This window comes from Sapajus apella, unplaced genomic scaffold (genome assembly GCF_009761245.1).
Source record: "Sapajus apella isolate SASKATOON/1434 unplaced genomic scaffold, GSC_monkey_1.0 scaffold46, whole genome shotgun sequence".
Classification (NCBI taxonomy): domain Eukaryota; kingdom Metazoa; phylum Chordata; class Mammalia; order Primates; family Cebidae; genus Sapajus; species Sapajus apella.
Genome location: NW_022436986.1, coordinates 1,107,466 through 1,134,680, shown reverse-complemented (window position 1 = coordinate 1,134,680; position 27,215 = coordinate 1,107,466). Strand labels below are relative to the sequence as shown.

The 27,215-nt window shown below is 45.3% G+C and overlaps 3 protein-coding genes across 4 annotated transcripts in view; 1 reads left to right on the top strand and 2 right to left on the bottom strand.

Annotated features, from left to right (window-relative positions):
- The window catches only part of NPR2 (natriuretic peptide receptor 2), a 49,236-nt gene extending 29,861 nt beyond the window's left edge, over positions 1 to 19,375 (bottom strand). The window contains exon 1 of one of the 2 annotated variants that reach the window (XM_032240005.1): positions 19,300 to 19,375. The gene's annotated coding sequence lies outside the window, so the exon portion shown is untranslated. The remainder of the gene's footprint in view (positions 1 to 19,299) is intronic. The other variant, XM_032240004.1, reaches the window with a different exon arrangement.
- Positions 19,376 to 22,010: 2,635 nt separating this feature from the next.
- Positions 22,011 to 23,182, top strand: MSMP (microseminoprotein, prostate associated). Its single transcript, XM_032240029.1, has 3 exons — positions 22,011 to 22,179; positions 22,411 to 22,519; positions 22,892 to 23,182. Exons 1-3 carry the CDS (start codon positions 22,050 to 22,052, stop codon positions 23,070 to 23,072), a joined length of 420 nt encoding a protein of 139 aa, XP_032095920.1. The 5' UTR covers positions 22,011 to 22,049; the 3' UTR covers positions 23,073 to 23,182.
- RGP1 (RGP1 homolog, RAB6A GEF complex partner 1) lies at positions 22,316 to 27,204 on the bottom strand. Its single transcript, XM_032240025.1, has 9 exons — positions 27,116 to 27,204; positions 26,598 to 26,732; positions 26,092 to 26,228; positions 25,430 to 25,513; positions 25,182 to 25,331; positions 24,759 to 24,905; positions 24,418 to 24,545; positions 24,036 to 24,225; positions 22,316 to 23,521 (listed from the first exon to the last, which is right to left on the bottom strand). Exons 2-9 carry the CDS (start codon positions 26,711 to 26,713, stop codon positions 23,298 to 23,300), a joined length of 1,176 nt encoding a protein of 391 aa, XP_032095916.1. The 5' UTR covers positions 26,714 to 26,732; positions 27,116 to 27,204; the 3' UTR covers positions 22,316 to 23,297.
- Between the last annotated feature and the right edge of the window lie 11 nt (positions 27,205 to 27,215).

The following is a 27,215-nucleotide window of genomic DNA, read 5'->3' as shown; positions in this document are numbered from 1 at the left end:
ACCTATATAAAAACTGAAAACACTGCAAAGATTATAGTACTCCCCTCCTCCAAAAAAGAAATAAAAATAAAATCAATAAATTCAGATTTTCCCATAATAACTACTTCTATGTTTTTAAAAACACATCAGGCCGGGTGTGGTGGCTCCCACCTGTAATCCCAGCACTTTGGGAGGCCAAGGCGGGTGGATCACGAGGTCAAGAGATCAAGACCATCCTGGTTAACATGATGAAACCCTGTCTCTACTAAAAATACAAAATATTAGCTGGGCATGGTGGCGCATGCCTATAGTCCCAGCTACTCGGGAGGCTGAGGCAGGAGAATTGCTTGAAACCAAGAGGCGGAGGTTGCGGTGAGCCGAGATCGTGCCATTGCACTCCAGCCTGGGTAACAAGAGTGAAACTCCGTCTCAAAAATAAAAAAATAAAACACATCAGTATCCTTTCCCCCAAATCTATTTGGTACCACTGCTTTGCTGGGCCCCTAAAGGCACACTTAGTCCACCTACCGGGTCATTCAACAAAGGGCCTATGCAGCCTTCCTGGACCAGAGCTGAGCACAATCTCTTAGGGAGGAAGGCGTTTACTGTCTTGAGGGAGCAAGTGCTGAGGCTGAGTCTTCTGAGGGCCCAGGAGTGGTAGAACTAGGGTATGACACCTTCAGAGTCACATGAACATTCAACCAAAACCAGGATAACCCAGATTAACCATTCACTTCATTCAACCAACTTAGAATAATTTTTGTCTGCTTCAATAAAATTTAACATCAAATAATAGTTTTTCCACCAATATACAAAATTTTTAAAGTGGCTATAAAATTAAAATAACAATGGACTATATTTTTACCTATAAAAATGATCTTTTTTTTATTTTGTTTTTGCTTTTTGAGATAGAGTTTCACTCTTGTTGCCCAGGCTGGAGTGCAATGGCGCAATCTCAGTTCACTGCAACCTCCACCTCCTGGGTTCAAGTGATTCTCCTGCCTCAGCCTCCTGAGTAGCTGGGATTACAGGCATGCGCCACCATGCCCAGCTAATTTTGTATTTTTAGTAGAGACGGGGTTTCTCCATGTTGGAGAGGCTGATCTCAAACTCCCGACCTCAGGTGATCCACCCACCTCAGCCTCCCAAAATACTGGGATTTACAGACATGAGCCACCGGGCTCGGCCAAAGAAAGATCTTTAGCAATCATAATATGGGCCAGGTGTGGTGGCTCACATCTGCAACTCCAACACTGGGAGTCCAAGGCAGGAGGATTACTTGAGCCCAATAGTCTGAGACCAGCCTGGGCAACAAAGCAAGACCCCATCTCTTTTATTTCTTTTAAAAATTAAAAGCCGGGCACAGTGGCTTACTTCTATAATCCCAGCACTTAGGGAGGCTGAGGCGGGTGGATTGCCTGAGCTCAGGAGTTTGAGACCAGCCTAGGTAACACGGTGAAACCCCATCTCTACTAAAATACAAAAAATTAGGCGGTGTGGCGGCATGCGCCTGTAGTCCCAGCTACTCAGTAGGCTGAGGCAGGAGATTTGCAAGAACCCAGGAGTCGGAGGTTGCAATGAGCCAAGATCACGCCACTGCACTCCAGCTTGGGTGACAGAGCAAGACTCATCTCAAAAAAAAAAAACCAAAAAAAGAATGAAAAACTCTAAACTAAATCTAACCAAGCTGAAAATTAGATTTAAGTTTATAGTTAATGGGATATATACATATATAATCCCCACAGGCTGTTCAGCAGGAAAGATTTTTTAAAAATTAAATAAATATTTTTTTGAAAGAAAACTGGGGCTGGGCACAGTGGCTCATGCCTGTAATCCCAGCATTTTGGGAGGCTGAGATGGGTAGATTACCTGAGGTCGGGAGTTCAAGACCAGCCTGGCCAACATAGTGAAACCCCATCTCTACTAAAAACACAAAAATTAGCCAGGTGTGGTGGTGTGCGCCTGTAGTCCCAGCTACTTGGGAGGCTGAAGCAGGAGAATCGCTTTAATCCAGGAGGTGAAGGTTGCAGTGAGCTGAGATAGCACCACTGGATTCCAGCCTAGGTTGACAGAGGAAGCCTCTATCTCAAAAAAAAATAAAAAAAGAAACCTGGAACAGTATAAATCAAAATGTTAAGACTGACTGTCTCTTTAGGGATAGTATGTGTTATAATTTATATATATATTATGTATATATATATATTTTTTTCTTTTCTTTTCTTTTCTTTTCTTTTTTCTTAAGACAGGGTCTCCATCTGTCACCCAGGCTGGAGTGCAGTAGTGCAATCTCGGCTCACTGCAGCCTCAACCTCCTGGGCTCAAGCAATCCTCCTGCCTCAGCCTCCCAAGCAGCTGGAACTATAGGCATTCACCACCAAGCCTGGCTATTTTTTTTTTTTATTTTTTTGTAGAGACAAGGTCTTGTCATGTTGCCCAGGCTGGTCTTGAACTCCTGGGCTTAAGCAATCCTCCCACCTCAGCCTCCCACAGTGCTGGGATTACAGCCATGAGCCACCATGCCCAGCTGTATTTTTCAATAATTATGTATTACTTTTGTAACAATAGAAGTTATATATGGGTTTTCTTTTTAAGGTACAACAAGGATAAAAGAATACCAAAGGAATTTTTGTAAATGTCACTGAAATAGGTCTATAGTATCCACTTAACAAATATACCAGTAAAGTTTGAGAGTTTTATGTATAAATTGCCAGCATATTTGTTTATAAAGACATATTATTGCCGGGCGTGGTGGCTCATGCCTGTAATCCCAGCACTTTGGGAGGCCAAGGCGGGTGGATCACGAGGTCAAGAGCTCGAGACCATCCTGGTCAACATGGTGAAACCCCGTCTCTACTAAAAATATAAAAATTAGCTGGGCATGGTGGTGCATGCCTGTAATCCCAGCTACTCAGGAGGCTGAGGCAGGAGAATTGCCTGAACCCAGGAGGTGGAGGTTGCGGTGAGCCGAGATCGCGCCATTGCACTCCAGCCTGGGTAACAAGAGTGAAACTCCATCTCAAAAAAAAAAAAAAAAAGACATATTATTTTAAAACACAACTTTATAGCTCTTTTATACAACCCCACCACAGTTAGTGTGCAGCTCAAAAAATACTTGTTGAATAGAACTGAATAGTCTAGTGTAAAATTTTTACAAATGATCTAGATTAAGAAGAACACAGTGGGGTTGTTAGTGTGCATATGACAGTAAGTTCCTCCAGTTACGCATCAGTCACATTTGATGTTAATGTCATCTACTTACAACTCTTACCATGGCTTCTGTAATAGCTCATACTCATAGTCATCCTTCCATCTCAATGTCCAGCTGATGGCTCCCCATGGTGAAGTCCTCTTCTTCCTCTGAACTCAAAGCTTCCCGCCTCCAGGATCTAGTCCTCAGATTTCTGCATTCTTCTTTCCAGACTCATTTCCTTGGTGAGTTAATCCATAACCATGCCACCACCTGTTACCTCAATGCATATTACTGCCAGTAGAAAATGACCTTGTTTCACTGGGTGTGAGCATATGTGCCATTGTTGCTACATACGTAAGGTATCTCGATATTGCACAACAGTAATTATTAGAATTTTGTAGTACAACTCCCCAAGGAAAAGATTGCTTGGAAGATTTGAGGAAGAGTCATTGGCACAAATGGCAACTCCTGCTTCCCCTTCCCCAAAAATAAACCAAATAAAAATAATACATAAATAGGAAAAAAGTGAGCAAAGCATGTGTTTAAATTCTCAGGTTAATAGTGTTATACCTTGTTTGGGGAAGGAAGGAAGAAACTATGTAAATGCAATAATTGGCCAACGGAAGGTGGAAAAAAAAAGTCTCAGAGTCTACATTTTTAAAAATCACTTACATGAACAAGTACACATTTTTTATCAATCACATCTTTGTTTTTTAATTTTTCTGGCAGTCAGTCCCAGCCAGCTGATCAGATTACTCTTGTGTACTCAGCTTTAAGGCAAACCTAACTACCTCCCTTCTCTTCCAATCAGACTTTCCCCCTTAAGCTTCTCCTATATAGAAATTACAAGCCACCACTTAAACCCAGGGTATGTTAAATTTAGGTCCTGAAATAAGTTAAGAGCTAGAGGCATCCCTCAGACCCAACTCACAGAACATAGAGATTATAGATTTTTTTAATTAGAAGACAGCAATTTTGGGCTAATTTTTCATCAATCTTCACTGAGGGGTAGAACTACTAACCTCAACATCTATCTAATAAATATGTTTCAGACAAGCAAAACAGGAGAGAAGAAGATGGTTAAGGAGAACAGAACTTCTAAGGCTCAGAGCCACTAACACCTCCAGAAGGGGTAAAGGAAGCATCTAATCATATCTAGGACTATAAAGCTGAGCTGTGCTCTGGGGTGACTGCTTTTTAGGGCAGTACATAAGGACAAAGGTTCTGGGACTTGTCAGCCAAGCAGAGGAGTTACTATAAATATTTGTTATGGAAGTTACTCCTCAGAAAAGGAGTGCTACACAAACTAAACCAAGCTCAAGAGCCAAGGAGAATCAACCGGGCTAGAGAATCAGAGGGGCAAAGATAGAGGCAAAGACAGAGAAAAAAGCAAGGTCAGCTTCTAGAAGTGGTAAGAGGGCAACAAAATGTATGGGATGCTTCAGATCCAGAGACTAAAATTCACTCTGATCCTTCCAAACCTCACCAGGTTAAAGGTATAACCTGTGTGAGCACCTGCTCTTTCCTCTGAACCTCTGCTACTTCCTGGAGTTCAGGTTTTCTTCCAATTTGACAGGCAGAAGGATGCTGTGTTTATTAGGGAGATACTTAGGGGAGGCTGGGAGCTCCAGGTGTGCTCCTCTGATCCTCTGTAGCCTACCCACTCCATCAAATATTGTAGGTAACTTGAGTATCTCCAGAAGTCCAGCCAAACACTCTGACACTCCCCTACAGCTGACTGCAGTGGTATACCCTCAATGACACCACATGTCCAGGTTTCTTCCAACCTGGCATCTCTTTCTCAGTCTCTTACCGACTCTTCCTTCTCTCTTTGCCCTTGGGTTAATTGGTGATCCTCAGGGATGGATATATTGTAGATTTGTTTTTCCACTCAATTCTCTCTCTCTCTCTCTACAGTAATACCTATGCCCATTGCTCCAATAACAAATTTCTATATGCCAAGAATGAATCGCTAGTCCTTTTCTATCAGGTTTCAAATCATATATCCAATCGCCCACAGGATCTCTTCACTTGATGGTCTTGCAAGAACTTCAAACTCAACATCCAAACCAGACACGATTTTCCTCCAAAATATCTTCCCATTCCAATGTTCTCTTACTCAGCAAAGGACACTATCATCCACATAGGTGTTCAACCAAAAACCTTGGTTATCCTTGAATTCTCCATCTTCCTCACTACTCTCCACATCTAAGCCTTGCTGGACATACCTCCAAAATATGCCCCAAATCTATCTTCTCTACCACCTCTACCTTATACAGTTCAAACCACCATCATCCTTCACCTGGACTAATGTAACAATCCCTTAACTTGTGTCCCCACATCTGGTGTTGATCCACTCCAATCCACCCTATATAAATTCAAAATACAATGCTGGTAAGAATCTTAGGCAGAGAAACTGAAGCAGTCCCTGCCCCCGGGTTTGGCAGTGAAGGAGCTGAAATGAACTGAACATGCAGATTTGAACTATGTTAAAATTGTTTAAATTCTTTTTTAAAAAATACAATGCTGCAAAGTTACTCCTCTGAATAAATCCTTTGAATAGCTTCCCATTGTGCTTAGGATGAAACACAAACAATTGATCCTGAATTTCAAGGTGCCCCATGGTCATGTCCCAGCCTCTCTTTAGCCTCATCTCAAGTCACTTCCCTCTTCCTCACCTTCTACACTCTAGACACTCTGAACTTTTGTTCCTTTAATCTCTCTCATCTTTGCACGTGTTGTTCCCTCTGCCTGAAACTTTATTCCCACCTTTCACCTGATTACCTCAAAATCATTTCTTAGGTCATAGCACAAACCTCCCTACTTCCTTTACAAACTATGTTCCCCAAAAATGTGTACTCCAATAAGACTCTGAAGCTTAATATTGTTCAAACTTCATTGTATTCATGTGTGTTTATTCCCTTACCTTTACAAAATACTGTGTCTTCAGTGCCTAGTACAGTGTATGGCATAACAGACTGAATAACAGAGTGAATGAATGAATGAGAAAAAAATGAATGACAAAGTCAAGATGGGTTGGGCTCCTCAGGGTGAGGAGAGATAAAAGGTGGACGCTGATGGAAACAGCACCAAGGACAACAAGATAAGAACCTGTTCTCCCAAATCTGACAGGGCCAGGTACAGTAGATGTATTTCAACCACATGGTTCTTTCTTGCCTGGCAATGGGTGCAGCCAGTGCTGTGACACTGGTGGTGCGGAGGCAGGTATACATGGGCACACAGTGCTCCTGCAGCTGGGTGTACCCAGCTCCCTGCTCAGCTAGGCCGCTTGCCTCTGGCATCTACTCTAACTTATCTCAAATGGGCCCAATCAGCCCCTCTTGGACACAGGTAAACAGGCCTGCCTCATTTCACATTCAGTCCTGCCTCACTTTATCGAAAGTGGTGGGTGAGCTGAGGGCACCCTCTACTCACACGAAGGTCTTATGCATCTTCACAGTTGCCTACATCATGTCCCTCATAAGCCTGCAAACCAGTTTAACATAGTCCTATCTGATCATTTAATGTCTTTTTAGGTACTGCTTAGACTGTATTGAATAAAAATTGCTCAGTGGCCGGGCGCGGTGGCTCAAGCCTGTAATCCCAGCACTTTGGGAGGCCAAGGCGGGTGGATCACGAGGTCAAGAGCTCGAGACCATCCTGGTCAACATGGTGAAACCCCGTCTCTACTAAAAATACAAAAAATTAGCTGGGCATGGTGGTGCGTGCCTGTAATCCCAGCTACTCAGGAGGCTGAGGCAGGAGAATTGCCTGAACCCAGGACGCGGAGGTTGTGGTGAGCCGAGATCGCGCCATTGCACTCCAGCCTGGGTAACAAGAGTGAAACTCCGTCTCAATAAAAAAAAAAAAAAAAAAAAATTGCCCAGTCTCTCAGATAGCCACCCCTCTCCTTCTTATCTGCCTGAGATGGATCTGCATGTACCAGGGGAAGGGAACTTCATAGCAGCAGGAAAAAGTTGCAGCCCTTGAGGAAGTGTTCCTCCAGCTTCTTTAGATCTCCAAGCCAATGATCCTTTGTTCCTGTATGTTGCTGACTCTGCCGGCAACCATGGTCCAACTCTGTGCTAGTATAACTCCAGGGTCTCTCTCAGCCTGGATCCAGGGTCTCTCTCAGCCTGGAGATAGCCTGAGTGATACCTGCTGGCAGAATAAATTGCACTGTCTTCCCTTGCACTATTTTTTCTGAGTGCAGTTGTGATGCCTATTGCACCCCTCAGATTCATGCATCAGAAACATTTCATAGTCTTTGCACCAAGGGCTTCTCTGTTGCACATAGGAAATATCTCACATCTTGACCTCCAGGGTCAGACATCTCCATAGTCTCACTGATGTCTCTTTCTAAATAACTTCTCCATGGCCAGGCACAGTGGTTCACATCTGTAATCCTGGCACTCCGGAAGGCCAAGGTGGGTGGATCCCTTGAGCTCAGGAGTTCAAGACCAGCCTGGGCATTATGGTGAAACTCCATCTCTTTAAAAAAGACAAAAATTAGCCAGAAATGGTGACACATGCCTGTGGTCCCAGCTACTCAGGAGGGTGAGGTGGAGGATGCAGTGAGCGACTGCACTCCAGCTTGGGTGACAAAGCCAGATCCTGCCTAAAAAAAAAAATTCTGGCCAAGCACAGTGGCTCATGCCTGTAATCCCAGAGCTTTGGGAGGCTGAGGTGGGCGAATCATCTGAGGTCAGGAGTTTGAGACCAGTCTGGCCAACATAGCGAAACCTCATCTCTACTAAAAATACTAGGTGTCATGGTGGGCACCTGTAACCCCAGCTCCTCAGGCTGAGGCACGAGAATCGCTTGAACCTGGGAGACAGAGGTTGCAGTGGGCCAAGATCATGCCATTGCACTCCAGCCTGGTTGACGAGTGCAAAACAACAACAACAACAATCTCCACTTAATGTCTACGTTTCTTTTCCTATTATCTAGTTCTAGTCTTACCAGGCTATGGCCAGGCTCAACAAGAAAGAATACCATGATGAATTTAATGATGTCTACTATAGATAGATGATAAAGGAGTCAAGCCAAGAATAGTGTATTTGCTTATGTAATCATTTCCCTCAAATCCATCAATATAAATTAATCTGCCCTCTTTATTTGTATCTCCTGAAATCCTACTCATCATGCAAGACTAGGTCATAGATCTCATCCTGCTCTGACTTAACACCATTTATTATCTGGCTATTTAATATTAGTATTAGTTTATAAATGCTAACTGTAAATAGAACTTATTTTTGATACTTAAAGTGACTTGAAGAATGGTGGTATCATTAACACAAAGTATGACTCATTTTAAGGAACACAAGAATGGCTAATTATAGAAGGTATCTGGTCCTCTGGCTATCAGAAAAGAGATCTAAGAGTTATCTAAACATAGTATTAATGAACTCTTTCGGCAAAAAACAAACCAATTAGCTTAAACCAAGGAAAAGATCATTAACTCTGGTCATTACACCTCAGTAGTGAGAGGAACATGAGATCATTTGATATGACTCTGCATTCAGTACTGCTCTACCACATCACACATTGTAGGTGGCTGTATGCAGCCCAAGATTCCCTTTTCTCTGCAGATCAGTGGCTCTTCGTGAAAACAGGTTCATGCTTTATCATACAATAATATTAAGATTACCACAGCCTAAAATGCTTCCTTCAACTGAGGATTTGAGAAATCACAGATAGAGGCAATGGCAATGGCATTTTTCTTGACTTTACCATATAAACGATGGATGCTCGCTATAATAAAAACACAATTTCTCCCACTCAAATATAAACTCCAAGGGAGCAGGAGCATTGTCTAGTATTTTCATTACTGTTTCTCCAGTGCCTGACTCACAGTAGGTAATTTATATATATTTTACTACTGAACAGTTATTACTTAATAAATATTAGATGAAGATAATGCACAGAACAAAAGTTTAATATTTCTATTCTACAATCTGTCTTTTGAGAGAGGCAGTCTCCTCTATTCCAGATTCTTCCTTTCCTACTGTGTCTTTTGTGCAGTGAGAACAAAATCGAGCATGTGATCAAAATGGATCATATACGTAAAAGACCTAAATGTAAAGCTGAAATTATAAAACTTTTAGATATAGAAGAAAATGTAGGAAAAAAATCTTTGTGACCTTGGTGTAAGGAAAGATTTCTTATGCAGGATACAAAAAATACTGGTCATAAAGAAAAAAGCAAAAAATTTGACTTCACCAAAATTTAAAACTTACACTCCTCAAAAGACAATATAAAGAAAACAAAAAGGCAAGCCACCAACTGGGGGAAAGTATTTTTAATTTATGTACTCATAAAGGACTTGTATCCAGAATATATAAGTAACTCTTAAAAACTCAGTAACAAGAAGCCAAACATTCTAGTTTTTTAAATGGGCAAATAATTTGAAGAGATTTCACCAAATATGAGATACTGGTGACAAATAAGTACATGAAATGATTAATCATGAGGAAAATGCAAATTAAAACCACAGTGAGACACTACTACACACCTACTAGGGTGTTTTTTTGTTTGTTTGTTTGTTTTTTAGGAAACTGACAATACTAAGTGCTGATGAGGATGCAAAGCAACTAGAACTCTCATATAATGCAGGTAAGTGGAAAATTGTACAGACACTTTGGAAAACAGTATGGCACTTTCTTTCTCTTTTTTTTTTAAAAAAATTATCTTATTTTATCAATAAAAGCCCGGGCGCAGTGGCTCACACCTGTAATCCTAGCACTTTGGGAGGCCGAGGTGGGTGGATCACCTGATGTCAGGAGTTCGAGACCAGCCTGGCCATCATGGTGAAACCCCATCTTTAATAAATAAATAAATAAATTTGGAATTTTTTTTTGAAACAGGGTCATGCTCTGTTGCCCAGGCTGGAGTGCAACGGCAAGATCATGGCTCACTGCAACCTCTGCCTCCTAGACTCACATGATCCTCCCACCTCAGCCACCACATCCAGTTAATTTTTGTATTTTTTGTACAGATGGTTTCGCCATGTTGTCCAAGCTGGTCTCGAACTCCTGGACTCAAGCAATCTGTCTGCCTCAGCCTCCCAAAGTGCTGGGATTACAGGCATGAGCCACTACACCCAACTGGTAGTTTTTTGTTTATCAAGTAAAACATTCACTTACAACAGGACCTAAGTTTCACTCCTAGGTATTTATATTAGAAAAATGCAAACATGTCCACAAAGACTTCAATGTAAATATTCATAGCAGCTTCCAAAAAAGTGGAAAACAGCCCAAATGTCCATCATCAGATGAATGGGTAAACAAACTGCTGTATGTCCATACAATGAAGTATTGCTCAGCAATAAAAAAGAACACATTTTTGTTTGTTTGTTTGCCATGGAGTCTCATTCTGTCGCCAGGCTGGAGTGCAGTGGTTGCTCATTGCAACTTCCGTCTCCTGGGTTCAAGAGATTCTTCTGCCTCAGCCTCTTGAGTAGCTGGGACTACAGGCGAGCACCACCATGCCCGGCTAATTTTTGTATTTTTTTTTATGTAGTTGAGACAGGGTTTCACCATGTTGGCCAGCCTGGTCTCAAACTCCTGACCTCCCATGATCTGCCCACCTCAGGATCCCAAAGTGCTGGGATTACAGGTGTGAGCCACTGTGCCTGGCCAAACTATTAATATACACAAAAATATGAATAAATATCAAAAAACAGTGTGCTGAGTTAAAGAAGCCGAATGCAGAATACATACCTTGTGACTGCATTTACATGAAACTCTACAAAACATATCTACAGTGATAGAAACCAGATCAGTGTGGATTGCAATGAGGGGAGAGTAAATGCAAACGGTAATAAGAAAATTTGGGGGCGGAGCAGGTTGGTGACAGAGATGTTCTTTATCTTGATTGGGAGATTATTATACAGATATATATACATATGTTAAAAATGTACTGAATTGTACATTTTAAATGGGTACATCTTCTTGTATATATTTCAATAAAGTTGACAAAAAAGTATCTTGAAACAGTTACTTTAAAGTATTTTTTGGCCAGCGCAGTGGCTCACACCTGTAATCCCAGCACTTTGGGAGGCCAAGGAGGGTGGATCACGAGGTCAGGAGTTCAAGACCAGCCTGACCAACATGGTGAAACCTTGTCTCTACTAAAAATACAAAAATTAGCCAGGCATGGTGACGCATGTCTGTAATCCCAGCTACTCGGGAGGCTGAGGCAGGAGAATTGCTTGTACCTGGGGAGCGGAGGTTGCAGTGAGATCGCACCACTACACTCCAGCCTGGGCAACAGAGTGTGAATCCATCACAAAAAAAAAAAAAAAAAGTATTTTTTATTATCAATAGTAGCTGGCCAAGAAATCATTATAGAGATTAAGCAGTCCATTGGTAATATAAGGTTATCCTTGCTCCATCAGCCTTCTGAAACATACCAGAAGAATGAGTTCTCTGTCCAGTGGAAATGGAGGTTAGATAATTTTTCAATCCACAGGAGTTAGAGTGTTAATCTGCACACTTCTCATGATTAGCTTACATCAAATTTTTAAAAATCAGACCAAGCTATAAGACTTGAAATTAACCTTTTTCCAGAAGGCTAACACTTCAAAAGGTCTCCACTGTGGGAAAACAAAACACTTTTTTTTTTTAGACAGGGTCTCACTCTGCCAACCAGGCTGACTGCGGTGGCATGATCATGGCTCACTGCAGCCTCAACCTTCTGGTCTCAAGCAGTCTTCTCAGCCTTCTGAGTAAAAAAAGGAGATGGAAGTCCCCCTTCCCCACCTCATCCTTTCTCAATCTCTTTGAGACAGAGTCTCGCTCTGTTGCCCAGACTAGAGTGCAGTGGGATGATCTCGACTCACTGCAATCTCCACCTCCCAGGTTCAAGCGATTCTCCTGCCTCAGCCTCCGAAGCAGCTGGGATTACAGGTATATGCCACCACACCAGGCTAATTTTTGTATTTTTAGTGGATGCGGGGTTTCACCATGTTGGCCAGGCTAGTCTTGAACTCCTGACCTCAGGTAATCTGCTGCCTCAGCCTCCCAAAGTGCTGGGATTACAGGCATGAGCCACCGAGCCCAGCCTATACATCTCATTTCTTCCACGCAATTTCTATACATCTCATTCTTGTTTTAAAAAATACATGTGAGATATAAATAGGATTATATTATTCATATTATTATGTAACTTGCTTTTTATGGGCTGCAATTTTCTATTTCTTTTTTATCTTCTCATCATGCCTCATTAAAACTGTATACATGAAAATCCTGTCAAAGGTGAAGTCTAGGAATAGGGAGGGACTCAGTTAATTTCACTATTATATAGCTCATTAATTACTCATAATAGGATGGATTTAGGCTCCCATTCAGCTGAACAATGAGAATTCTAAAGAATGCTAACATAAGGCCAGCCTGAAAAGTTCTTATAAGAGATAGGGAGAAGGTTCTTAAACAGGGAAATCTCAGGATGAAAACAATGTTCCAAGAAGAATAAAATGGCAAGAGTATATATAATATAGAACAGAATTAGACAGCAAGGAGACTAGTTAAGTGGCTAATACAGAATAGTAGATTAGAAGAAATGAAATTCTGGATTACAGTGGTGGCCAGTAGAATGGAGAGAAGCTTTTACTGAATTCTAACAAGGCAGACTTGTAGAGTGGAAGAAAAACAATTTGAACTAGAAGAGCCAGATTTGAATCCCAACTCTGAACTTTACTGTGTGACCTTTGGCAAGACACTTCTTCTGTATCTCAGTTTTCCTGTCAGTAAAAGGAAGATCTTGAAATATCAGAGCCTTTAATTTTTTTCTTTTACAGCAGAACCATTTTTCTTCTGTTAAAAAGAAAATCTTCAAGGAAGCCATTACATTTAATTTGTAAAACAAATAAAAGCAAGAGTGTTCTGGTTAAAGCATAGGTAAAGGGCTCAGAGCCCCAGATGGCCTTCATTTCACCATTCTTAGCCACTTCTGAGGCATCCTTGAGAAATCTCCAGAGGGATGAGGAACAATGTTTGAGAAATCTCTGAAGACTTTACTATCAACTCTATTATCAGTTACTTGAGAGGGTAAAATTGACAGAGGTGCCTAGAAAAATAATAATGAATTTAATAGTGCCACAGAATCACATGACAGAAGGGTGAATTGACTTTTCCTAAATCTGCCTGCTTTTCCTTGCAGGTTGAACACAATTTAATGTCTAAAACTTCATCCAAACCTTGTGCAAATGTTCATCTAAGCTCTACATAAACAATACAGTCACAATTCACTGCCTGACAATTTAGCTAATTCCACACTTTGGGGTCCTCAAATGATTCAAAAGTTCTTCCTTATCAAGCCAAAATTTGTTCCCCTATCACTAAATAAAAGTTATTTATCTTCTGGAACTAAACCAAGTATATCTAATCCCTGCTTCATCGTGACAGTCCTTCAACTATCTAAAGGGAGCTATCACATCTGCCTTATTTCCCTTTATTCTCCCTTGTTCTGGCCTGGCACGAATGTCCCATGGAGACAGGATGCTCCTATTTTGATCAAGTCAATTTTTTTTTAAAAAAAGAATCTCACTGCAACCTCCGTCTCCCAGCTTCAAGCGATTCTCCTGCCTCAGCTGGGATTACAGGGATGTGCCACTATGCCCGGTTAATTTTTTGTATTTTTGGTAGAGACGGTGTTTCACCATGTTGGCCAGGCTGATTTCAAACTCCTGACCTCAAGAGGCTTGCTGGCCTCGGCCTTACAAAATGCTGGGATTACAGGTGTGGGCCACCATGCGCAGCCTGAGTCACTATGTTTAAGCATCTAAGAGCAAGTAAGTTTTCATTTATTCATGGCTTTAAAGAGAATTAATCAAGCCAGATGATCCTCCTTTAAAAAATGACTAGCTTTGATATAAGTGTAAATAGAACCCAAATTCATTATTTGGTAAATTTTTATTTTTTATTTTTTTTTATTTTTTTGAGACAGGGTCTTGCTCTGTCGCCCAGGCACAATCATGACTCACTGCAGCCTCAACCTCCAAGGCTCAAGTGACTCTCTTGCCTGAGCCTCCCAAGTAGCTGAGACTACAAGTGTACATCACCACGCCTGGCTAATTTTCGTATTTTTTTGTTTTGTAGAGACAGGGTTTTGTCATGTTACCCAGGCTGCTCTTGAATTCCTGAACTCAAGCAATCCACCTGCCTCACACTCCCAAAGTGCTGGCATTTTGGGATTACTGCACCTGGTCCTAAAAATATTCTTTTCTTGCTAAACATTAGCTGCTTCCAGTGTTCCAGAAGTAGATTGCTAAACCTTTTGGCCCAATGCAAATTGTAAACACATTTAGCTAGGGATGCAAAAAACATCTAAGACTCAAGGTCCAGTGAAGCAGGTATAAATAACATAAAGAGAAACATTCTGATTCCAAAGCTTGCATCTAACATACAACTCCCAGGGAAATGTAGTTCTCATGATTACAAATTCAATTATCACCAAGATGACATGAAATATCAGCGCTAGAAGAAAAGCTTCTACCCACCCCAGAAATCTACTACCAGATCTGTGAAGTCAGGGTTTGTGGCTTGGGCCTCAGTATCTGCCAGTCTGGGTAGTTTGGGGGATGGGGAAAAGGAAGTATGGCTGAGTCCCTAAGGAGAAAGCAAGCCAGCATAGCCACAGTCTGTGATGCCTGTGGGAGCACTGAGCCTTTACGGTTTCCTGTGCTCCAGTTGTCTTGGTAACCTAAGGCCTCCTTATTTGTGTTGGCATCATGGGGCCAAGAGCGGAAGCAAAGCTGGAGCACCAGGAAGACTTGCAGGGGAAAAAAAAATGTGGATAATGCAGCAGTTATGCCATAGGAGGGTCAAGCATAGGGCAGAAGAATTACCTGGTTGGGGGTGGGAGGGTAGTGTCTTGTAAAAATCAGATCTCTGAGTTCCACCTTCAGTGTTTCTGATTCAGCGTAAGGATAAGCTCAGGAACCTGAAATTTTAAGAGGCTACCACCTACCAAGTAAGTCAAAGACCACACTTCTAAATCTCCAGCTGAGCAAACAAATCAGAAATTGGGAAGAGAAAGTATAACCATTAAATCAATTTCAAAAAGCTGATATTCCAGCACAGTAATTCGCAGCACTGGGGTAGAGGGTAGATTTTGTCTTCCAGGAACATTCGGAAAAATTTGGAGACATTTTGGTTGTCACAACTGAGATGATATCACTGGCATGAGCAGCTGCTAAGCATCCTATAGTGCACAGAACAGCCCCCTACACAAAGGATTATCCTCCAAAATGTTAACAGTGTCACAGCTGAGAAACTCTGTACATGAGGATATTCTGCTCTCTCAATCCCCCCACCAACAGCCCCAATCTGGGGGAAATCGATGCTACACACAATTTTAGCTCACAATGCAACGACTTATGTGAGGTCTCCTGAAAAACTTTTGAGACCCCAGAAATCTTTTTTAAAATAGTGAATTTCATTAAAGAGATAGATAAGGAGAAGATTAGAACAGACAATAAAGGGAAGTAAGTATGGGCAGCAAGAGTGAATGAAAAAAGGGATCAAGGGAGGCTGAGGCACTGGGTGACAGCAGCGGGAAATCAATGCTGCCCCTCAGTGGATGCAGCCCATTTGTAAAGAGATAATAAACCCATGAAAAATAACACAGGGACAAAAAATGAAAAACAAAAACAAAAACAAAAATGGATAAAGGAACTGTGCAGAAGTAGCTTTAGGACTCATCAAGTGTAGATCTGGATGAAAAAAGGACATTAGAGATTCTTCTGCAAAAGAATGCTTATGTTGGGCGCGGTGGCTCACGCCTGTAATCCCAGTATTTTGGGAAGCCAAGATGGGTGGATCACGAGGTCAGGAGTTCGAGACCGGCCTGGCCAATATGGTGAAATCCCGTCTCTACTAAAAATACAAAAAATTAGCCAGGCGTGGTGGCGCTTGCCTGTAATACCAGCTACTCTGGAGGCTGAGGCAGAAGAATTACTGAACCCAGGAGGTGGAGGTTGCAGTGAGTTGAGATCGCACCACTGCACTCCAGCCTGGGCAACAGAGCGAGACTCTGTCTCAAAAAACAATGCTTAAAAATTCTCCAGCAAAGATAAGATGACAGGGCTTCTAGAAGGAGGTCAAGAATTATATCAGAAAGGAGAAAAATTATAAGTATTTACAACCCTTTACCTACTAATCACCCCCAAGATAGGTGGGTCCAGAAAATGCACCTTGGTTTTACTGAGCAGAGATCATGAGAGGGAAGGGAGGAAGGGAAAGTGGAGAAGCAATGGCACATCAAAGAATTCTTCCTTTTTTTTTTTGGAGACAGGGTCTCACTTTGTCACCCAGCCTGGAGTGCAGTGGCACAATCTTGGCTCACTGCAACCGCTGCCTCTCAGGTTCCAGCGATTCTCCCATCCCAGCCTCCAGAGTAGCTGGGATAACAGGCACGTGCCACCATGTCCGGCTAACTTTTGTAATTTTAGAGACAGAATTTCACCATATTAGCCAGGCCGGTCTCGAACTCCTGGCCTCAAGCAATCTGCCTGCCTTGGACTCCCAAAGTGTTGGGATTATAGGCCTGAGCCACTGTAACCAGCCTATCATCTGCTGTCTGTAATAATTCAGAAATCTGGCACCAGCATTATGAAATTCACTATACAGTGCCTGGCATAACACCAAGCTTCAACGGTCACTCAATGGACTTCACAATAATAGCCACGTTATGCTTCTGGATGCAAAACATTGGGAGGAGAGTTTGAAGTGCATATGAATTTGAGAATGCATTTTCTTGCAGGAAAAATAATGGAAACATAAGCATCTTTTTCTAATCATAGGAAAGGTTAAGGCTTTGGTGAAGGCAAGCGTAATTGAGTTTAAAGTCTAGAATAAGAAAAGAGTAATAGAAGGGGAAGGAAGGCAGAAGCGGACCATGCAGAATAAACAATCAAGCCTAGCATTTTTAAAAGTCTGAGGTCTTACCAAAGAGAAAGGAGGAAAAAGAGAGGATTTCAACATAAGAGGGTTAAAGGTGGAAAAGAGCCAGAAAGGGCTGTGGGCTTAAAAAAAAAAATCAGTGAAGCAGTAGTGGTGTATGTTGGCAAAGAGAAGTGTAGAGTTGAGAGGAGGGAGAGAATTTATAGTAGAGGAAGTCGGTGTGAAGTTTTCCTCTAAAGATGCCCAGCAGAGCAAAGAAAGAATGAAGGTAAAGGACACTGGGAATAGGGTAGGGCTGGGGTTGAAACAGCATGAGAATAAGCAACAGGGCCCAAAATAAGACATTTATTTTTTCTTTCTTTCTTTCTTTTTCTTTCTTTCTCTCTCTCTCTTTCTTCTTTCTTTCTTTCCTTTCTTTCTTTCCTTCCTTTCTTCCTTCCTTCCTTCCTCCGTTCCTTTTTCCTTTCCCCTTTCCTTTCCTTTTCTTCTTTTCTTTCTTTTCTTTTTTCTTTCTTTCTTTATTCATTAACTGATCCAGGCACTAATCCAGATTTGCTTGTTTGGGACAAAAGGCAACACAGAATTTAAAGATCTTTAAAATAAATTATAAAGATCCTAGTCTTTGTAATCGCCTTTGGCCCAATGTAACACAGATCATAAGGATCATGACAGAATTAGTGTCTCTGGGACAAGTACAAAATGCCATTTTAGTGTTGATTTTAGAAGAGAAGTCAGACTAATAAATTGCTGTTGTACAAATACTATGGTGAATTAAACAGCTTTAACTTTCTATCAGCCACAGAATACAGAAACTATAGTTACATATACATCCAAAGAAGACAGTAACCTAACATATACAGCAAAACTGTGAGTTATTTGTCTTTGTATACTGTAGTCCCATTCCAAGAAATGTTTTTCTTGGTTCAAAATATATAGGGGAATTTAGAGGGCTACACAGAAAAAAGGTTAAAAATAAAGACAGTAAAATAAGGGACAGGAAAAGTAGAAGTGCAACAACACTACTGATACAGAAAAACTGAAGCATCAGCCACAAAGAATTCAAACAAATCAGTGAGGGGAAAATGGCACAAAAGCCAAACAAAAGGCTTGACACCATATTACCAATCTGAGAGCGTCACTTTGGGTTTTAAGTCAAATACTGAATTAGACTATGCAACTTTTCTATTTTTATTTTTTAATTTTTTTAATTAAAAAATTCACCAAAATTACTTGTTTGATAGAGTCATACAATTTTAAATGGCTACAAAAATGTGCAGATCAGTGCCAAATTTTTTGGCAAAGGCTGAATAGCAGACGGTAATCCAAGACACAGACAACCTTGCTTTGAAGCCATCGTTACTCTTCCTGCTGAGACCAGCAAGCTCCCTTCTACCTGTGAGATCAAATCCCAAAATGTACCCAAATAATCTTAACTCCCCCTTCACCCTAAAACCTACCCTTCACTGTCTACGCCAGCCTCCGGCCAGACCTGATGCCTGGGTTTTGCCCATTTCCGCCTTCCCACCTGATGTTGCTCTCCCTTGTCCCTGCTCAGGTCCCTCAGTTCTCCCAGGCCTAACTTGGCGCACTTTCTTCCTCTGTCACCCCAATCAACCCGGCTCCCCTCCCTTTCTAAGCCTTGCCACCTGCGCAGACTCCAAGTTTTCACCTCACCAGGGCCCCTCTTTGCCCTGGGGTCAGCTCTCAGCCCACCAGGTTCTCTCAGGGGCTCACTCCCCACCTGCCTCCATTCAGTCAGACTGTTCAGTGTCCATTTCGCGCCCGTAGCGACACCAGGACAGAAGCCCACTCAGTGACCCTCTGCTCCCAGAAAGCCTCCTGGCTCCTTAACTGACCCTCCGGGGCGGTGGGGGTCGGTGGTGACTCACCAGAGGGCCTGCGGCCGGCGCGGGGGGAGGGGGGCCGGAATGCGCTCACTTCCTCGCCGCACACCTGCCCCGAGGCTGGAGCGCTGCCCGGCCGGGCCTCCGGCGGATGTTTTCCTTGTCCCTGTGCGTGCAGCACGCGCCAGCCGCCCTCTCCAGGCCCTGCAGGCCAGCCACCGCGCCCCCAGGACCCAGCAGGCCGGGTCCTCACCACTCATCCCTTCTCCAGCAGGCACGCATGCGGGCTCGACCCACACCTCTGCACTGCCCCCCCAACTTCTGGAAGAGGACTGCTGGCTCAGCCCAGCCTTTAGCTTTCCAGAAGCCCCTATATGCCTACCTCATCTTTGCCACAGGCGATGAACCCTCATTTCTGTCCCCGTTACCACACACGCACCAATCCCCACTGGGGCTCTCCTTCCCTTTGGCATCATCCCCCCACCTTCATGCTCTCCAGCTCCCCAGCTCCCTACTCATGTCCGCCCCCTATCGGGCTGGCTCCAGCTTGCAGAAGCAGAAGGTGGTCCAGGGCCCGGCCATCCAGGTTGTCCGCTGGACCCCCTCTGGGAAAGGCGACAGAGCTACTGGCCACTGACAAGACCTTTGGGCCCTCGTGCTAGAAATGTCTTCGAATCCACCTGCTCCAGTCCAGACAGCAGGCCCATGTAGTACCCCCCACGCCACAGCCAACCTCAGAGCACCCTGCTTCAACTGTGAGTTTTTTGTTGGCACTCTTCTGAAATGGAAAGGGTATCAGACCCGACTAGGGTGAACATGAGGTCCATTCTGCATCTCCATCCACCTCAGAGGTCTTCTTGGAAGAGGACAGCAAGGGAGATTGAGGTGCACTGACAGTCATTTCTGAACAGTGAAAAGGTGACAGGCAGGGTGGCCCCCATGAAAAGTCAGCCAGAAGCAGTTGTATCTGATGTACTAGGTGGCAGGAAGTGAGTCTTGGGAGTAAATGGAACTGAAAACTTAGAAAAACAAAATAAATGCCAAAAAGACTGTCCCTGTGGGGAATACCTGGAACATGGGTCTTTGAAGTGTAGAAAAATGAAAGAAATCCAGTTTGACCAGGGCCTTTAGTGCCAACAAGATGGCTAGCAGGAGAGTGGCGAGAAAGAACTGGAGAGGTCCCATGAGCAGAGACGGGAAGAAATGGATCTGAATCCCAATGAGGAAAAACAGGAGACTTAAAGTTAGCTGGCAGGCTGATGAGAAAAGGACAGCTTGTCCCAGCGTAGAGACGAGGGTGCGGATCTGGGGAAAGCAGGCTTATTGGCAACAGTTTCTCAAACCAAACATTCAGAAGTCAGCACAAGGGCCAAAACCAAAATGCCCCTGGAGGTACCTGCTTTTGAAAGAGGTGGGAAAGCTGACATGGAGCAAGGGTCCCCATCCCCCAGGCCACAGGCCAGTACTAGTCCGTGGCCTATTAGGAAATGGGAGCAAAGCAGAAGGTGAGCAGTGGCTGAGTGAGCATTACCGCCTGAGCTCCTCCTCCTGTCAGATCATCAGCAGCACAAGATTCTCACAGGAGTGCAAACCCTACTGTGAACTCCACATCTAAGGGATCTAGGTTGTGTTCTCCATATGAGAATCTAACACCTGATAATCTGAGGTAGAACAGTTTCACCCCAAATTCATCCCCTACCCCTCCCACCCCACGCCTACGCTAATATCCCCTTCCATCTGCTGGTAGAAAACTTGTCTTCCATAAAACCAGTCCCTGGTACCAAAAAGGTTGGGGACTGTTGAGATGGAGCATGACTGTGAAAGGGGCAAAGGCCTATGCCAGGAGGGAGCCATCCCCAACAGAAGCCCTTAGCTACACACAAACTGCTTACTGTCATTCAAAGAAATGAATGTCACCCATTTTGCCTCTGAGCTTTGGTACCAATGACAGCAACTGCTATTTTCTGATGCTTAGGCACCAGAGATGGTGATAAGAGCACTGCACACATCATCTTATTTAATCCTCATAATAGCCCAATGAGTTGGCAATACTACCCACAATTTATAGATGAGCAAACAGTCTCAGCAAGGTGAAGTAATCTGGACAGGTCACACAGCTAAGTAAAGTCAGGTTCTGAATCCAAGGAGACTATCTCTACAGCCTATGCTCTCAATCTTCCATCCTGAGATCCTCCAGAACCTGTGGGAAACTCAAAGGAGGATGCTAAATGACAAATTCCGAAAAACCTCACTTCATTACATATGGAAGGAAAGAGAGGACACCTCTGTGAAACTGGAGTGATTCCTCCCATCAGGGCACTTAGAGATGCTCCTCTTTGAAAGGGAGAAAGAACCATCCCCAGGTGTGGGATGATCCCGAATCTGCTGTATGTTTGAGGGTGATAAGCAATGGACAGTTCACCTCTGGAATGCCTGAGGAAAAGAGACCTCTATCACCTCTGAGGGGCAGCCCTATTTCTTGGATACATTAGGGAAACCCTGCCCTAGGGTCTGAGGGAAACAGTCTCCACTCCAGGTGCCTGCTCGCTCTCCTGGAGCCTCTGGCCGTCGCACCCTATTGCAGCTCCTGGGTTTGGCTGGGGCACAGGATTAACCATCCCCAGGAAATGCCTCCCTCCGGTCCAGGCAGGGATCCCAGCATACACACCCCTGGTGGTGGCAGTGGGGGAGAAAAGGGGAAGGTGGAATGCTTCCTTCTCTCCAGGTCAGGGAAGAGATTTGGAGACCACCTGGGGGCCCTCACCCCCTCCTACCTCCTTGCTGGGGAAGTGCCCAATCCAGTGCCCCCTCCATGGCCACCTCCCTCCCTCTAGCTGTGCCGGGGCATGAATCAGCTCTCACAGCTTGTTAAAGCTAGATCTCTTGTTTTCATGCCCTCACCTCAGGAAACAGAGTTACAGCTTTTCCAGCTCTGCTCAGCAGGGGGCCAGGGTCCTCACTTTATAAACATCCCCAGCCTGTGAGAGCAGAGGGCAGGGAGATAGTGTGAGACAGGAGCCCAGGGAAGAAAGAGAGAAACTAAGACTCAAGGAGCAACACAAAGCAAAGTCAAGGAGTCAAGACTAGAGTAGCTGAGCAGAGGCCGAGGTCCGAGAGGGCTGTGCAGCAGCAATGGCCCTGAGGATGCTCTGGGCTGGACAGGCCAAGGGGATCCTAGGAGGCTGGGGAATCATCTGCTTGGTGATGTCTCTACTCCTCCTGCACCCAGGAGTCTACAGCAAGTGTTACTTCCAAGCTCAAGGTAAAATGGGGTGAGGTGTTAGGAAAGGAGGAGGAGCAGAGAGGGCACTGGGAGGACAGGGCCTTAGAGATGATCCTGTGTCAGAATACCCAGGCTCCCTCCAGCTGTGAAACAGGAAAGAAAAGCTAAATATGGGGATAGTACATAATTATTTTCTCCACCCAAGACCAGAAGAGACTCTGCCTCTCATCAGCACTCCTACACCCACTAACATTTCCCTTTCTTCCCTAGCCCCCTGTCACTATGAGGGGAAATATTTCACCCTGGGTGAGTCTTGGCTCCGCAAGGACTGTTTCCATTGCACCTGTCTGCATCCTGTCGGTGTGGGCTGCTGTGACACGTGAGTGACTAAAGATGACCAGAGAATGACTCTGATTTGAGTGACTAAGGGATGAACAGGGAGTGACTGGATTGCTGTGATGTAAGAATGAACAGAAGAGCAGTACGAGGTGGGCTGACCCTGAAGGGACCAAGACTAGTGTGAAAGATAGGCTTTAGGCTATAAATCGGGGGAGGTTGGGTTGGACCTGGAGAAAAAATACTCCTGTTATATAACAAAAAAGCCTACATATGGTAGGTGAGAGCTTAGTTAGGAGGACCAAGAGGCCACTCAAGGAGACTCTCGGGGGAAAGCTGTGAGAGAGGGAACGTGGGCAGGGATAAAGGCAGCCTTTCACTGTGCTGACTCCTTCCCTCATCCTTGGTTCCTCAGGTCCCAGCATCCCATTGACTTCCCGGCTGGGTGTGAGGTACGTCAGGAGGCAGGAACTTGCCAGTTCTCGTTGGTGCAAAAATCTGACCCTCGGCTACCCTGCAAAGGGGGAGGGCCTGACCCAGAGTGGGGCTCAGCCAACACCCCTGTTCCTGGGGCTCCTGCTCCCCACTCCAGCTAAACTCAACTGATCACCCATCTGCTGACTGCTCACTGCTGCTGCCACTTCCAGGGAAACCACTAGCAGCTGCCAATGTATTCTGAATAAATAAATTAATGCTATGGCTGAAAGGCTGACTCTCATTGTCCGCGCCATTGGACCTCAGGTGGAAAAAGTGGTTCCCACTAGAGTCCAGGTGCTGAGTTCTCAGTATCCGGAAGGAACTAGCACCAGGATGGGCCAGTTTCAGATGGTTATGGTGCTTGTGCTGGGGCCTGGGGCAGCATATGAGGCCAGGGTGGGGCTGGTAGGCAGCACCTTGATGGGGAGGTCCCAGCTGAAGGTGTCTACAGGTACTTGCTCAGGACCTGTCCAGGTGGCAGGTTCAGGCTGTTCCACAGGGGGAAGAAGTACCAATCCTGGTTCTCGGGATGTTACAAATTCAAAATGCAATCTCCACTTCAAGGACACTATGGAAGAAAAAGATTAAGGTAGAAGCATTAGAAGCCAGCAAGAGTAAAAACCAATGACAGGATACAGATACAAATGAGAAAAAAAAAAAAAATCTGTATCCAGGAAGACAGGGAAAAGTCACAGAGCAGGGAGCTGTGATTAAGGGTTTTTTCTGAAGCAATCAGGTATTATTAACCATAGGTGTGAGCTGAAGATAGCAGTATTAAGTACTTAATAACCCCAGAGTGAGGCAGTCAGGTCTAGGTAGCATGAAGTAATCAAAAATCAGTGTATCACAGGGTCCTGGTAGGTAGGCATGGGGAAGGAGTTCTACCAAGTCATTAGGAGTTTAGGGGTCAGTACATCTAAGAAACAGGTAGAGGTTGAAAGTCTGAGAAGGTGTTCAGGGTCAGAGGCTGGACGTAGGTATGTCTGGGAGTGTGTATAAGGAATCAGGATCCATTATACCCTCCCTAAGCACAGCATTTTACTGTCCCCCTCCCTCTTCTTCAGTAGCAGTCAGGGTCTCACCAATGGCCGTGCAGAAGCCTGGGGTGGAGCTGAGAGGGATTGGGAGGGAGAAGCTGGTTCTGGTTGTATGTAGGCAGGATTCCTGGTGCCGGGCGTGAGTCACATGCGACACAGAGGGGACACCCCCTGCCCCACGTCGCCGCTGGTACTCAGGCTGTACACGCTCCTCGGTCTGTAAGCTTACTGAAAACTGGAAGCAAGAGAGAGGTGTGTGCTAACAGGAAGTGCTGAGTGTAGATGAGATGACAGCCCAACCTCAAGCTGTTTTACAAGGGACCCTGGATGACCCCACTATCCCCTTCTACATGCTACCCCTCTTTATACAAGCATTCCATCCTAGCCCTTCAGCCCCAGCACCCCAGAAGCTCTGTTCCCTTCTTACCTGCAAACAAGCTACGGTTCCTTCCCCTAAGTTTAAGGTCCCCACCACATCTTCACCAAGTCTGTACACAGATTTGAAGATGCCAAATGTCCCAACTTTCCCTCGGCCATCACTGATATTGTATAGATCTGGGGAGAATAGGATACTATAAGCCTGGCGACTACACACCGGGAAACGTCCAGAACTGGGCACCAGAGGCCAAAAGGTGAGGTTTTTCTTTATAATTGGAGGTGTGAAGTATCAGTGGATCCACAGAAGTGTGTGGTGGTTAGGAGATCGTCTCGAGATGGGAATACAATGAGGGGACAGATGGGGTGGGACAATTCTGAAAGAATTCTCACGGAGGCTGCGGCAGGATGTGGCAGCCATTAGGCGCTCCCCAGCCAGCTCGGCTAGCCATGAATCCTTCTTCCCACCTTCATCCTCCTCCAAGAATGGACTGGATGGGGCAACAGCCTCATCCTGGGGAAATCGGACATCCTGAAGGCCTAGAGAAAGAATGAGTGGAGAGGTAATGCTGAGAGGGAACAGAAATGAAAGCAGAGGTTAGGGTTTTGGATTCCAACCTGAGACAGCTGAAGGTGAGGGGTGCCAGGGCTGAGGTGTACATCTCTTATCTCCAGAACCCTCCCTCCCTTCCCAACTCCCTAGCACTGTCACTGAGACCAGGAGTTTCCCTGCAGCCCCTCTTGCAAGCCCTCTAAGACAATTTCTGCTTTGGCATGGCCCTTCCCCAGCCCTTCCGTCCAGGAACCCTTGCTTACCAGTCAGCACAAGAACCCTCAGAGGGACTCTGAGTAAAGTGATGGGGGAGTTGACACGCTGGCAGCCAATGGTCAGTTTGTAGACGTACTTGACTGACTGACCCCGAAAGGAGGGTGGTCCCTCTATGGGCAGCACTTCACTGTAGGAGTCTGGTTGGGAAGTAGTTGTCAGGGCAGCCAGAGGAACCAGAGTCCTCCTCCCTCCAGGAGACTTAGAGGGCAAGTCAGGGATGGGGACAATCACTCACATGATTTGGACTCTCCAGGGTCTAGCCTCAGGTCACAGAATAGAATTTTTGGTGGAGTAGAAAGAATACACTGACCCCTCTCACCTGAAAAAGGTAAGAATGACTGTAATTTAATGACCCATTGTCCAATACTGAACAAGATGAGCACGGCAAGCGGAGACAGTGAAAGGCTGCCAGGCCCTCTTTCCCTGCTGTGAAATGGGAATGGTCTTCTACCCACAATGTAATAGTCACGCTCTCCCACATCCCCAGCATGACAAGGACTATAAGAACAACAACAATTGCTGGGCGCAGTGGCTCACACCTGTAATCCCAGCACTTTGTGAGGCTGAAGTGGGTGGATCATGAGGTCGGCAGTTCAAGACCACCCTGGCCAAGATGGTGAAACCCCGTCTCTACTAAAAACTACAAAAATTAGCAGGGCATGGTGGTGTGCGCCTGTAATCCCAGCTACTCGGGAGGCTGAGGCAGGAGAATTGCTTGAACCTGGGTGGCAGAGGTTGCAGTGAGCCAAGATCGTGCCACTGTACTCCTGCCTAGCAACAGAGCAAAACTCCACCTCAAAAAAAAAAAAAGCAACAATTAACAACTTCACCCATGGGTGACAATGCCTCCACACACACCCTGTGCCCCCCTCTCCCAGGCAAATGCCCCTCTCTAACCTCGGTGTGGCAGAAAGACAGTCTGGCTGTCAGGCTGGACATCTGGCTGACTAGAGTCAGGGGGAGGCAGTGCTACTCGACTCTCACTGGCATGGAACTGACAGTGGATTTGGGCACTGGCCCAGGCCAGGGCCTCACTGTGGGAAGAGGAAAAGGAGGCATCAGAGGTAGTTCCTGACCTCACAAATGCTTTCCCAAGCTCCCAATGACACTGTCTTAACCAACAAGTTTAGATGGCTGTCCTAGTGATCAGGAAATCCAGAACCCCAAAGATAAACCATTAACTAAAGAGTAGCAGACTGTGGGTAAAAGGGGGAATGGGGGTGGGGAAGGAAAGCGTACAGCTATGTCATCCACATCTTCTGTTAAAGATCCCTCTCCAACAATGAGAGCACAATAAGCAAGAGGAGGTGATATCACTACAGGACAACCTGAACTCTGCCTAGGCACCAGAGATAATCTGGCGTCTTCCCAAAAGGGCCAACCTTCAGGGTCAGCATCCCCACCTGGATGCAGAAGTGGCCGTGGGGGGAAGGGGGTTGGTGACGGTCACCACACATTCCAGCGCCTCCCCAGCCAAAAATACAGGACCCCGGCTTAGCTCTGCTACCACTTCAATCATGGCAGCTCCGGAATCAGATCTAGAAGGAAACAAGGCAGGGCGGAGGTCAGCACCGTGACCGAGATGGGCGTATCGGCGAGCACCTAGGGCTGAGGGCTGAGGACCGAGGACTAAGGACAGGGGTGGTCAGCACCGTGGTGCCCGAGGGAGCTCCTGGATATAAGAGGGGTAGGCGGGTGGGAGGGAGTGGGCTGCAGACTCAGTCCTGCCCAGCGGGAGGGCATCGCTCTGGGCCCTAGACCCCGCCCCCGTGCGCCAGGTTCTTCTCCCTGGGCACCCCCCCGGAGCTCGCAGGCTGGCCTCCGCTCCCCCTTCCCTCAACATTCCACGTCCCAGCCCAAGACCACGGCCGCCAGTCACCTCGCATGGTCGACACTAGAGATCGACACCCCAAGGCCTCACCTGCCCTCCCCTCCGGGACACGGCCAGGTATTTGGCGGCGGCGGCGCAGTCGGCTGCGTCCCCCGGGCGGCAGAGGCGGGACTTCCCTTCGGTCCCCCAC

What these genes read in the sequence shown, in the direction of transcription:
- RGP1 (XM_032240025.1), bottom strand. Translation starts at nt 26,713, where the DNA reads ATGATTGAAGTGGTAGCAGAGCTAAGCCGGGGTCCTGTATTTTTGGCT. An exon ending in TGTCTTTCTGCCACACCGAG is followed by an intron (nt 25,514 to 26,091) that starts GTTAGAGAGGGG and finishes TACCTTTTTCAG; the next exon opens with GTGAGAGGGGTCAGTGTATT. An exon ending in GAGGGTTCTTGTGCTGACTG is followed by an intron (nt 24,906 to 25,181) that starts GTAAGCAAGGGT and finishes TTCTTTCTCTAG; the next exon opens with GCCTTCAGGATGTCCGATTT.
- MSMP (XM_032240029.1), top strand. Translation starts at nt 22,050, where the DNA reads ATGGCCCTGAGGATGCTCTGGGCTGGACAGGCCAAGGGGATCCTAGGA. An exon ending in GTGTTACTTCCAAGCTCAAG is followed by an intron (nt 22,180 to 22,410) that starts GTAAAATGGGGT and finishes TTTCTTCCCTAG; the next exon opens with CCCCCTGTCACTATGAGGGG. An exon ending in GGTGTGGGCTGCTGTGACAC is followed by an intron (nt 22,520 to 22,891) that starts GTGAGTGACTAA and finishes TTGGTTCCTCAG; the next exon opens with GTCCCAGCATCCCATTGACT.